The sequence below is a fragment of the Stenella coeruleoalba genome (genome assembly GCF_951394435.1).
Source record: "Stenella coeruleoalba genome assembly, chromosome: 3".
In the NCBI taxonomy this organism is placed as follows: domain Eukaryota; kingdom Metazoa; phylum Chordata; class Mammalia; order Artiodactyla; family Delphinidae; genus Stenella; species Stenella coeruleoalba.
Window position 1 is genome coordinate 165,764,609 of NC_137148.1, and position 12,500 is coordinate 165,777,108.

The following is a 12,500-nucleotide window of genomic DNA, read 5'->3' on the forward strand; positions in this document are numbered from 1 at the left end:
TTGTCCATGCCTCCTGGCCCTGGGGCTCTCCAAGGCCCTGGGGCTCTCCAGGGCCCTGGGTTGGAGCAGGCAAGGACCCACAGCCTCCCGCCCACCGTTCCCATCAGGCCAGGGGTGGCAAGAGCCTTGTTCGAGAGGAAGCAAGATTTGCACCCTCAGCAAGCCGAGAAGCTCCAGCCTTGCCTGGAAGCCTGGTGGCTTGCGGCCAAGAGCTTCCTCAGGCGGAACGGGTGGGAGGGGGCGGGCGGCTGGGGCCAGCTCCTAATTCAATTCGGAGCCCAAAGAGGATGGATTTCAGCTGCTGCATTCTTTCCCAGCCCCGGCCCACCCCCCCTCTCCCATCCCGAAGCCGCCACGCAGGTCCAACAGCAGATTCTTTATCTTCCAGACGGCAAATTCAGATATGAAAGCCCACCACCATCATCCCTCCTGCCCCTTCTGTCCAGGGCTGAGCGGAGGGAGACACAGGGGGGCAGGAGAGGGAGGGCGTCTGGGGGCTTCACAGCAGACTCATGTTTCAAATGCAGAGGTAACAGACTCCATAGTGGGGGCTCCTCTGGGGGGACGGAGGTGGCGCAGGGGGAGGGTATTATTGCGTTTGCTGAGGGGGACACCCCCCCTTCTGCATGCCCTGCGTCAGGAAACTAGGGAGGTCACGACCCCCCAAACAGAACCCAAGGCCCCAGGGAGATAGAGGGACCAGTTTGGCAGCTGAGGCGGAAAGTACTGGGGGCGGGGGTGGCCGCCCAATCTGGCTGGTCCCTCCCCGCGCCTGACCCGGCTGAGGTAGGTGGGGAACAGGGCGGGGGTGGGGTGGGGGGCTGGGGACCCCAGCCAGGCTGGGAACTGTTGAGGGGGTGGTACCGATTGGAGGTGGGCAGAGGTCGGGCCCCACTTCCGCTCCGCATCATCTTCGGGCTACTGAGCTGGGCCCGAGCTGGACGCTGGGGTCCAGCCCATGGTGTCTCCACCACAGAGGCTCCCACCAGGCCTGGCCCAAGTCATCTCAAGGTCCAGCGGGAGGCCTAGTAGCGGCCAACCTTGGCATCCCCAATGGCTCCCCAGACGTCAAAGACAAACTCATCCGGGAAGGCGAAGTCACCAAGCCGTTCATCCAGGGCCTCAGCCAGCTCGTCTGGGTTCCTTTTGTCCTTTCCAAGCTCTACCATGGTGGCCGCTGCGGGGGGCGGGGGGGGGGCAGCAGAATGGAGGCACAGATGACAGAGGTGCTCAGGGTGGACCCAGCCCCACAGGACCTAGAAGCTCCTTCCCCTAAACTCCACCCATCCCCAGACCCAGGCGCCGCCCACTCACCCAGCTCTGTGTCCCTGATGCCCATGTAACTCTCCAGCAGGTCATCCACCTTCTCAATGGCCTTCTCCTCAAAGGCTGACGGCTGGGGGGCGGGAAGAGGGACAACAACATCATAATAATGTGAATATAATTGTAATTGTACTTACTAAGTGCCTTGTACAATTTTTACCACTTTCAGTATAGAAACACACAGTTCATCCTCGTGACAACCGTGAAAGTGTCAGTATCACTATCCCCATTTTACAGATTAGGAAACTGAGGTCCACTTGCCCAAGAAAGGTCCCAGAGCTGGGAGGTGGGTTTGCATCCAGTGCCCAGAGCCCCTCAACTAAGAGGTGATGCGGCCGCCTATGAATTTCACAGGGAAGGGGGGCTGGGGCCCAGCTGGAACAACTCACCAGATCCTCTACTGTGGCAGGACCCCGGGATCGGAGCCGGAGGGTCCCTCGGCCAGTGCCCAGCTGGGGACCGGAGCCTGGGCGGCCACCCCCTGAACGCACACTGATCATGTCTGTGGGAGACAGGGAAGGGGTGAGGGCTGGAGAAGCCCAATTCCAGCATGTTCTGGGCAGGAACCCAGGCATCCCGGCCTCAGACAATCCTCCACCTTCTCCAAGCTTCTGTAGGCTTTGGGGGAATTGGAGGCTGAGGTGACCCCAGGAGGGCATGACTCCTGACTCAGGCTTGGGACAGGTATAGGAGGTGCAGCCAGGGGCTAGGAATGGAAAAGGCTGGAGGGGAGACTGGAGGGGGCCACTTCTCTTCCCAGGGCCTGAGGGACAGGAACGGGGTGGGTCCTGGGTCCCCAGCTGCTTTCCCCAAGGCCAAGGGGGTATAGCTGCTGGGCCACAGACCAGCCCTATCTGCCTGGGGAAGTGTGTCAGAGTCCCCCACCACCACCCCAGGGGCCTTGGGCCCATTCCTGAGAGTTAATGAAGCCAGACAAAAGAGTGGGGGCGCTGGCACTGGGCAGCCAAGCCTGGCTTCTTGCGGGGTGGGGAACTGGCCAGGGTTGGGGGCGCTTGGCTGGGCTAATGGCTCCTGGAAGCTGGGTGTGTGGGCAGCTTCCTCCTCGCCTCCATCCTCCTCCCAGGCTGGGCGGAGAGCCAGCAGCCCCTCCCCAGGGCAGGGTGGAGCTGCCCCCACCCCCTTTCCACTGGGGCTTGAGCACCACCTGCTGGTGGCCCTTGGCACTGCAACCAGGGCCCAAGTGAAGGGCACCATCCAGGCTGCAGGAGGCAGCTCCTCACCAAAGGCCTTTCGGGGCTCTGTGAGCTTCAGCGTGAAGGTGCGGCCTCGGGGCAGCTCCTTGAGCAGCCGGGCCACCTCGTAGTGCCGGCAGCCCAGCAGGCTCTGTCCGTTGATGGCCTCGATCATGTCACCCACGCTGATGAGCTGGATGTGGTCAATCACGCTGCCCTCCTTAATGCGCTGTGGGGAAAGGAGCTGTCAGCCCCTGTGGCTCTGCCGTTGGGTCCCATGGGTAGGCCTTACCCTCAGGACTCTGGGCGCCCCACCCCCAGGCACCTTGATGAAGGCATAGCCAGCCCCGTTGTCTGTGATGGTGAGCCCCAGCGCTTCCTCCGACTTGAACACCTCCACTTCCTTGCGCTGCCCCTTGACGTGGGCGAAGATGAAGTCCTCCAGCCCGATCTGGCCCCCCAGGAGCTTGTCCATGTCCACTTTGTGGGTGTTGAGGGTGCAGAACATCACCTACAGGGGTGGGAGATATTCAACCCTCGCCTCCTTCCTGTGCCCTTTGCTAATCGCCACCTGAGGGGGAAGCGAGGAGAGTTGGGAAAGGCCTGGGGGTCCCCATCACAGTGTCTGACCACCCCAGAGCCAGGGCAGGGCCCCACTAGGGCTGGGTTTCTGTCCTAGCAAAAACTCCCTGCTGTTTCCGGGGTACAGAGCCTGGCACACAGTGGGTGCTCAGAAAATGCTTGTGGAATGAATGAAGGGGCACAGATACCCATCCTGCCTACTGAGACCCCTGCATCTACTTCCTGCTCAGTCCCACTGTCACCTTCCTTGCTTCCCTTCCTTTGGCACCCAACGTCCTCGGGGTGGGACCTCCCAGTGAATCATGGAGAAGTGAATGTGGCACCTGACCTCCAGTCCCCACAATCCGCTGGGCTGCAAACCTCTCAATGTATGATGGGAATGTAGCATCCAGCCCTGGCCATCCATTCTCACAATCCACCGGGGCAGAGGCCTCCCAGTGCCTGATGGGGATTCAGCATCCAGTCCTGATCTCCAGTTCCCCACAATACATTGGGCTGCAGGTCTCCTAATGCCTGATAGGAACTCAGCATCCAGCTGTGGCCACCTGCCCCCACAATCCCCTGCGGCACAGGCCTCTCAAAGCCTGATGGGAATGCCGCCTCCGCCTGTGGCCTCCAGTTCGCCACAAACCAATGGGGTACAGGCCTCCCAATGCCTGATGAAATTCAGCATCCAGCCCTGGCCTCCAGTTCCCCATAATTCACTGGGGTAAGGCCTCAGTATCTGCAGCTTCGCCACCTGAGCCACAGCTCACAAACAGGATGCCCGCTCAGGCTTCTCTCTAGCTCACCATCAGGGACCCTGGTGCCCGGCTCCCTAGTGGGTACCTCAGCGGCTGGCAGCCGGAAGGCCTCAGCAATCTTGCCGTACAGCTCCTTGACGTTGGTGAAGCCCTCGATGCGGCCAGTGGGGCTGCCATGGGCCAGCTGGGTGTGGAACACAAGGCGGGGCCGCAGGGCAGGGGGAGGGGGGGGCAAGCCCATTTGGGGGGCCCCTGCCCCGCCTCCGCCCAGGGGCCCCGGCTCCCCCACACCCAGCCCACCACGGCCTGGCTCTGCCTCCTCATTTTCCACCAGAGGCGGCGCCTTTTTCCGCCGCCCCAGTCCCAGCGGCATGAGCAGCGAGAAGAGAGGGCACGCCCAGGAGATCTGCAGGACAGGAAAAGGGGCTCAGGGCCTGGGCAGTGGCCTCGGGCCGCCTCGCCCCTACAGGTCCAATGAAATATTTAGAGAACAGACTGGCCTCAGTTCGAAATCCGGTCCCAGCTCAGAGCCAGGCAAAGCAAGATGATTGGCCAAAGGAAACCCAGAAGAAACGCCCCATATAAGCGATTCAAACTACCACGAAGGCACGACTCTCTCTGAGTCCGCCCGTGTGTACCTATTTACACGTACTCTTTTTCCTCCTAATAAACACTTTACTTGTTTCACTTAAAAAAAAAAAAAATCCGGGGGCTTCCCTGGTGGCGCAGTGGTTGAGAGTCCGCCTGCCGATGCAGGGGACACGGGTTCGTGCCCCGGTCCGGGAAGATCCCACATGCCACGGAGCGGCTGGGCCCGTGAGCCATGGCCGCTGAGTCTGCGCGTCCGGAGCCTGTGCTCCGCAACGGGAGAGGCCACAACAGTGAGAAGCCCGCGTACCGCAAAAAAAAAAAAAAAAAAAATCCGGTCCCAGCACTTGCACAGAAGTAATAATATCAGCTAATATCTATCATAACCCCATGCTAACTGCTCTGTATCTTAACCCTCACATCACATCATGGGGACCATATTATCACCCCCACGATGTGATTATGTGATATACCGTAATATGTGATTATGCCCATTTAACAGATGCAAAAATGGAAACTCACAGCCTACATTTTCTCTTTTTTGTTCTACTGGTCACAGTCATTAATGCTGTGTGCTGAAAATTTCTGACTCCCCCCTTCAAAGCATGTAGGCAGATGGCACTTACTGGCCTCCTCGTGACTGGACAGGCATGTGACCAGTACTGGCCAGTGAGTTGTGAGAGGAAGTGACACATGACATTTCTAGGCTGAAGCATTTAATTACTGGAGCAAGAGCCTCCAGAAGTCCCTTTCTCCTAGTAGGGTGACCAGCCTCATTTGATGTGGTGGTGGCCTCATCAGGCCAGGCTCTGAGTGATGACAATGAATGGAACCCCCCGCTGAGCTGCAATGGACATGTAGCAGGAACAAAAAAAATAAATAAACCTTTGTTGAGTTTGGCCACTAAGATTTTGGAGATGTTTGTTATTGCAGCAAAACCTGTCCTGACGGACACACTTTTCTCTTTCCTCTCCCTCTACTCTCTTTCTTTCTCTCTTTCTCCCTCCCTCCCTTCTAACAAATGTTTTGGGCACTTACTATATCCCATGCACCAGTATGGATATTGCCTTCAATAAGACAAGCAAGGGTCCACATTTCCTTACCCGGAGTAAATAAGGAGCCTCTGATGAATGGTTGACGGATGAAGAAAACAACCCTATATGGATAAATCCTGAGAGTTTACAAATACACATACATACGTATGTGTATATATATAATATGTGTATGTGTTTAAGGAGATACATACACGTGTGTGTATATGTTTTAAAAAGCTTTAATTAGGGAATTCCCTGGCAGTCCAGTGGTTAGGACTCAGCCCTTTCACTGCCGGGCCTGGGTTTAATCCCTGGTTGGGGAACTAAGATCCTGCAAGCTGCATGGCACAGCCAAAAAAAAAAAAAAAATCTTTAATTAATTATAATTCAGACTTCCCTGGTGGCACATTGGTTAAGAATCTGCCTGCCAATGCAGGGGACATGGATTCGAGCCCTGGGCTGGGAAGATCCCACATCCCGCGGAACAGCTAAGCCCGTGTGCCACAGCTACTGAGCCTGTGCTCTAGAGCCCATGAGCTATAACTACTGGAGCCCACAATGAGAAGCCTGCACACTGTAACGAAGAGTAGGCCCTGCTCGCCACAACTAGAGAAAGCCCACACGCAGCAACGAAGACCCAACACAGCCAAAAATAAATTAATCAATTAATTAAAAAAACTATAATTCAAAGCTGTAATTAATAATTTCATAAAAGTGTGCTACCAAATGTACCTATGAAGGTGAGAAAAAATCTCTGAATAACTCAAGCTTATTATTGAACCACTGCACAAAATGTATGCTGGCAATATTTTAAAAACTTCTATTATTAAAAAAAAGAAAGAAAAAAAAAAAAAGGCAAGCAACAAGGTCCCTGACTAGGGCCACCATGAGCAGTTACACTGGTTGTTCACTGTGCAAAAGCACCAGATCCTGGTCTGGTGATGTGTCTGATGGGAGGAAGCGTGGCATTTTTCTAATTCATGCCTAAGGTGCTGCAGAAGGCTAGCTAGCTGGGGCTCTGTCCATGCTGTGCGGAAGCATAGTCCAGAGGAGAAGATATACAGTGAGCAAGCAAACATGTAAATATCTAATATAATTTCTAAGAATGCTATGAAGACAATAAAACAAGACAAGTTCTACAGACAAGCTCAGGGAGGGCCTCCCTGAGAAGGTGAGGATGAATCTGAGACTTGAAAGACAGGAAGAAATATCCATAGGAGGATATGAGGCAAGAACATTCGGGCAGAGAGAAGAGCCAGTGCAAAGGCCCTGAGGTGGGGATGTGCTTGGCATGTTTGAGGAACAGCAAGGAGGCATATGTGGTTGGATCAGAGTAAGGGGGACAACAGGAAAAGGTGAGGGCAGAGAAGTAACAGGCAGACTGTGCAGGGCCCTGTAGGCCAGAGGGAGAACTTGGGCTTTTGGTCTGAGTGAGGTGGCAGTCGGGGGGGTTCTGAGCAGACTCACAGATCAGCTGGAGACCAGTGTGGTTGATCGGAGTGAAGTGAGCAATGGGAGAACACGAAGACGGCAGGTAAAAGAGGTGACTCGGGGCGGGGCGGGGTGGGGCTTGCAGGCTGGGAAAGAGTCCAGATTTAATTTTTAAGACACATGTCCAAAGTCACAGAAGCTGGCTGCACCCTCAGGTCTGATTCCCAAGCCCAAGTTCGTCACTGTGACGCTGTCCCATAAGTGACTCAATCTCTCTGGGCCTCAGATGCCTGGTCTGCAAATGGGGACGTTCCATCCGCCTGGTTGTGATGAGGATCAAATTATGCCAAATTATCTTTTCCTGTGTGAAGGGGACTTTCTGCTCCTCTTCCAGGGGGTCGTCCTGGATTCAGAGGAGCCCCAGGGCTGCACCATCCTCATTCATTTATTCATTCATTCATCTGTTCTCCAACACCTCCTCTCCTCATTCATTCATTCATCTGTTCTCCAACACCCCCTCTAATATCACTGATCCAGCCCCATCAGCACTCACCTAGATCAGTGCAGTTGCCTTCTCTGTGTCTCCCAACTTCCACCCTTGCCCCCAACAGTCTCTTGTCAATCCAGCAGCCAGAGTGATACTGTAAAACATAACTCATATCACATCTGTCCTCTCCTCCAACCCCTCCCAGGGCTCCTACCTCACCTGGAGTAAAAGTCAATGTCCTCCCCTTGGCCCACAGGCCCCAAATGATCTGCCCACATTACCTGCATGCCCTCATCTCCTCCCACTTTCCCCCAGCTCATTCCCTCCAGCCACATGGGTCTCCTCCCTGTTCCTTCAACACACTAGGCGAAGTTCAGCCTCAGGGCCTTTGCACTGGCTGTGCCCTCTGGTATCCACACAACTCACTCTCTCACCTCTTTCAGGTGGAAAACATATTTCATTCATTTAGCTTGTTCATTGTCTGTTTTCTGAAAGGGCAGGGAACTCTGCCTGTCTTATTCATTCCTCTCAGTGCAGAAAACAGTGCTTGGCATATAGCAGCTGCTTAATAAATATTTGTGGAATGGATGAACGAATGATCCTAATATTCACCAGCCCACCAGTCTCTGTGCCCAGCTTCTCTGCAGCTCTGGGGAGCCACAGAAGCACAGGCTGTAGCATCTGCCCTCAGTAGGGTCTTGTCTCCCTGGCAAAAGTACGAGTCCTAACTCTGTTGTCCCTCATCCCTTGCTTCCCAGCATAACTCTGGACAGAATAAGTGCTTCATTTAGCAACGAAGATATTGTCATTTTGTTTTTCACTCCCCTCCTAATCAACGATGCTAAATGACTTTTAATACATTTATTAGCCATTTGGATTTGCCCTTCTGTGAACTGCCTGTTTAAGTCTTTACCCATTTTTTAAAACTGCGGGTTTTTTTTGTTTTTTTTGCCATGCTGCATGGCTTGTGGAATCTTAGTTCTCCGATCAGGGACTGAATCTGTTTTTAATTGCAATGCAATCTATATGTTCTAGATACTAGAAATAAAATAATTCTGAATGAATAAACCAGTACTGCTCTGTCAAGTTATTTTACTACACTCAATGATGCTACCAAAACAAAATCAAAAACACCCAAAAAAACTCCCCCACATCAGCACCTCCTCTGGTTCCCCTCCAACCACCCCCCATACATCTTAGCAGAATGCTAAGAACATAAATCTGAAACCTGGATTCGCCACTTACTAGCTGTGTGACTTTGGGCAAGTGTCTTAACCTCTCTGACTTCCAAGGAAATCATACATGTGCTTGGAACAGTTCCTGGCACACAATAGGAGTTCCATATATGCTGGTGACAATTACTACTATTTCCATCTATATCATCTTTCAGTCAGTTGCCAAGATTCAAACTCCCTCCTTTCCCCAGGGTCCCTACATCCTGATCACCAATTCCCAACATCCTTACTCTGCCTACACTTGATGCCCTGGTTCATGCTGGCTTCGTGTCCTCACCCGGGAGAGGGTAATAATGGTGGTGAGGAAAGTGGGTGATTAATGAATTTGCTTTCCAGGCCAGAAGAAGCACAGTAGTGTGGGTTCAACTCCCACCCCTGTTACTTACCAGCTGTGTGGCTGTGGGGAAGTCACTTCACTTGATGGGGCCTCAGTTTCCTCATCTGAAAAACAGGCAGAATTCCTGTCTCTCAGAGTGCTTATGGGAATCCAAAGAGATTATGCAAGTAACTCAATTATCACTTTGCCTGACATCAATCTAAGGAAGTTGTTATTATTATTGTCATTATTGCTTCTTCCCTTGCCCTGCCCAGGAACATCCCGGTCCTCTCGGCCTGCCAAGGCCTACTCCAGGCCACCTCATCCAGGAAGCCTCCCCAGCTTGCCCCAGCCTGTTGGAACCGGCCCTGTGGTCCAAACTACTCAGGCCCATGAACTTAATTACATGTTGCCCTGGCAGAACTCTTGTCTTCCAGTCTTAGGTTGTTATTTAACTTCATGTCTCTATTTTAAAACATAAACCAGATAGCGTCACTCCCCAGCCTCAAATCTTACAACGGTTTCCACCTGATGGAGGAAACCCCCAGACCCCTGCAGAATCACCGCTTTGGGTCCTCTCCTGCCCCAGGCACACCATGCCAAGATTGGTCCATCCTCAGAGCCTTTGCCTTGGCTGTGCCCCCTGCCTGATCTCTACAAGCCTGGCTTCTTTCTGTCATTCAGATCTCGGCTCCAAAGTTACCTCCTCTGAGATTCCCCCTTTGCCCACAGATTCTACCATGCCACTCCTTCATATTCTATTCATAACATTTATCACCCTCTGCAAGTATTTTCTTTATTTATTTGTTAACTTGTTTGTTGCCTGTTTCCCCCCCATTAGAATGGCAGCTTCCCAAGAGCAGGGATTTTTGTTGTGTTCACTATTGTATCCTCTGTGCCAAGAACAGTACCTGACACATAGTTGGTGCTTAATAAATATGTGTAGAATGAATGAATGTGTCTTATGCCCTCATTCTGACTCCTCTCTGAGTTCCCCTATCCTCAGAACATGCCCACTGTAGACCTGCTAACGGCCACCTCCCCACCACATTCCCAGTATCCCCTCAAACCTGAACACAGGTACGGAGAAAAGGAGTTTCAGCCCCGGGCATCGAGAAGGTTGGCTACAATCCCAGCATCCCTACCCTCTCTTCCCTGGGAAGGGCCTGAAACTCAACAAGCTCACAGCCATACAGAGTTGCAGTGAGGGGAGCAAAAAGTGGGGAAGGGGGTTCCTGGGAGCTCACAAAAGCTGGCGGGGGGACACCACGCCCAGGCTCCTCTTTCAGCAGGGTATTGCTTGAGAGAGGAGGGCAGGAGGGCCTCTGAATCAGTCTTGAAAAACCGGCTCCTGGGTGTTTCCAGGGAGAACGCCTACCGTCCTGGGCCCAGGCTTACCAGGGGGGCCCAAGAGGCACAGAACCTGGACCCCTGCCTATCTCTCCCGCAGATGTCACTCTCTTTTCAGGACCCAGGTATTCTGGCCTTGCCTTTTCCAGCTCAGAGCACAAGGGCCATGGGGACAGCTTCCTGTTTGAGCAGCTGGTGAAAGCAAAGACCAGCAGGTGTGCCCCAGATGGCGTGTCTGGCTGGAGGGAGTGGAATGGAAGGAGCTGGTCAGAAACACCTGAGCTTTGGAGCCACCGGGCATCTCGTATAGTGGTGGAGACTCCAGTTCTGGACTCTAAGGCATGGGTTTGAGTCCCAGATCTGCCACTTACTCGCTGTGGGACCTTGGGCAAGTCACTCCACCTCTCTGGGTCTGCTGCTTCAGCTCTGAAAGAAGTAACAGCATCTTCCATGAGGTATTGAGAATCAATGATAAATATGTGGTAAATACCTGACACGGAAGTGTTCAATAAATGCTAGCCGGGGTGATTTTTTCATTATTATCTTCGGAACCTCGGTCCTCCCAAGGTCCCCGTAGGCCCTGGAGCATTGGGACTGGGCCAGCTTCGGGGAGTTGCCCGGGCAGGGCTCAGAAATACCGATCCTGAGCCTGTCTCCGCCGGGATGGGAACTGTCCAGAGGTGCAGGGGGCTGAGGTGCGGCTGGAGACCCCATCCCGGTGGCGGGAGGCGTTTACCCCTGCCCCCAGCGGGAAGGCAGGCGGCCCTCTGGGAAGGGGCCTCGGGCATCCCCCCGCTCAGCCTAGACTTCCAGCCGCGTCCATGGGGCCGGCCCCATACCGCAGAATCGGCCGGATCCCCGCGGTTCCGCGATCCCGCGGGTCCGCGCCGGGATCCCCCAAGCGGCCGCGATGCGCCCCGCCCGCGCGTGACACTCACCTGCGACGGCGCCGCTACCGCCCTGTGAGCGCCGGGTTCGGCCCTCCGCAAACTCAGGCCGGGGCCTCTCCCTCAGCCACGACCGGGGGGCGGGGCCAGGGCCCGCGTCCGGTCAATCAGGAGCGGCCGCCCGGCGCTCGCGGCCAATCCGCTCCAAGCCGCGCCGCCCCGCCCCGGGGGACCCGAAGGAAACATTCCAGAGGGATCCCTGCTCTTCGTGACACCTCCCCCGCGCCGCGGGGCGTTGGACCTTCCCGCCCCTCCTAAGCCGCGGCGGGCTGTACCACCGCAAGGCTGCGGAGGGGGGAGCTGCGGCTGGGGCCGGGCCAATCTCGGGGAAGGAAGGAGGCCAGCGGCCAATGGGAAGCTGGAGCCCCTTGACCACGTGCTGTTGGCTGGGTGTCCGTGTGGGGTGCCCTGGGTGGTAAGAGGGCGGGAGGCTGGTCGTGGGAGTCAGCTGACCGAGTTTGAGTTTCGGGGAGGGGATGCAAACTCCCAAAGTCCAGAAAAACGGACCCTTTAGGAGACCCTGGAGGGGGCCAAGGGCAGCCCCCAATCCAGTCTTCTGCCTGGCCTGCACATGCCCCAGCCCGGCCGTCCTCGGGGCGGTAAAAAGATGCATTCATTCTGGGCTGGCGGGGGACTGAGATGAATAGGGAGGGTCCCGAGTGTCCCTGCGTCCTGGATGGACAATGGACAAGGGCATTCATTCATTCATTCGCTCATCAAATATTTAATGTGCCCCTGCTCCGTGCCAGGCTCTGTCCTATCTCTACAGACACATCGACGAATAAGCTGACTGAATGTGTTCCTGGTAAAGGGAACAGGGCGTTTAAAGGCTTGGAGGTCGGACAGAGCGATACAGCACACTTTAGGAGAGTACAATATCGTAGGAACTAGCAAAGCAGCTGGCAAATCACCTTTCGGGTGCAATGGAACGGAAAACAAGGGCAAGATAGCCTGTTCGCTTGCTGGCTGACCAACGAATATTTATTGAGCACATACTAAGTGCTAGATTACAAAGGGTGCCCAGCCAACCCAAGCCTCTGCCCTCAGGGAGCTGACTTTCATGAGCCTGTCTATTACATCTCTGTTCCCGCTCCCCGCAACCTCCCTGCTCCCGTTCCACTTCCGAGACTGGCACAGAGCAGGGTCTCAGTACACATGTGTGAATGAAAGAACTAGGTAATCTCACCATCTCCAGGTTTGGCTTGAAACCGGGATTTCTCCGGCAGGAGCAGGTCCAAGAAACAAAGACCCAAACGCACCTTGCCCAGGCG

At 54.7% G+C, this 12,500-nt stretch overlaps 1 protein-coding gene across 5 annotated transcripts; it reads right to left on the bottom strand.

Annotated features, from left to right (window-relative positions):
- GIPC1 (GIPC PDZ domain containing family member 1) lies at nt 1-12,500 on the bottom strand. Of its 5 annotated transcripts, none has more exons than XM_079918073.1 (10): nt 12,416-12,500; nt 10,654-10,708; nt 9,003-9,057; nt 7,448-7,535; nt 3,927-4,247; nt 2,842-3,027; nt 2,565-2,745; nt 1,713-1,825; nt 1,315-1,396; nt 1-1,177 (listed from the first exon to the last, which is right to left on the bottom strand). In XM_079918073.1, the coding sequence occupies exons 5-10, from the start codon at nt 4,212-4,214 to the stop codon at nt 1,026-1,028; spliced, it is 1,002 nt and encodes a 333-aa protein (XP_079774199.1). In that variant the 5' UTR covers nt 4,215-4,247; nt 7,448-7,535; nt 9,003-9,057; nt 10,654-10,708; nt 12,416-12,500; the 3' UTR covers nt 1-1,025. The 5 variants fall into 5 exon arrangements, with proteins under 5 accessions (XP_079774199.1, XP_079774198.1, XP_079774197.1 ...); XM_079918072.1 differs by lacking the exon at nt 12,416-12,500 and adding an exon at nt 11,221-11,307; XM_079918071.1 differs by lacking the exons at nt 10,654-10,708; nt 12,416-12,500 and adding an exon at nt 11,221-11,315.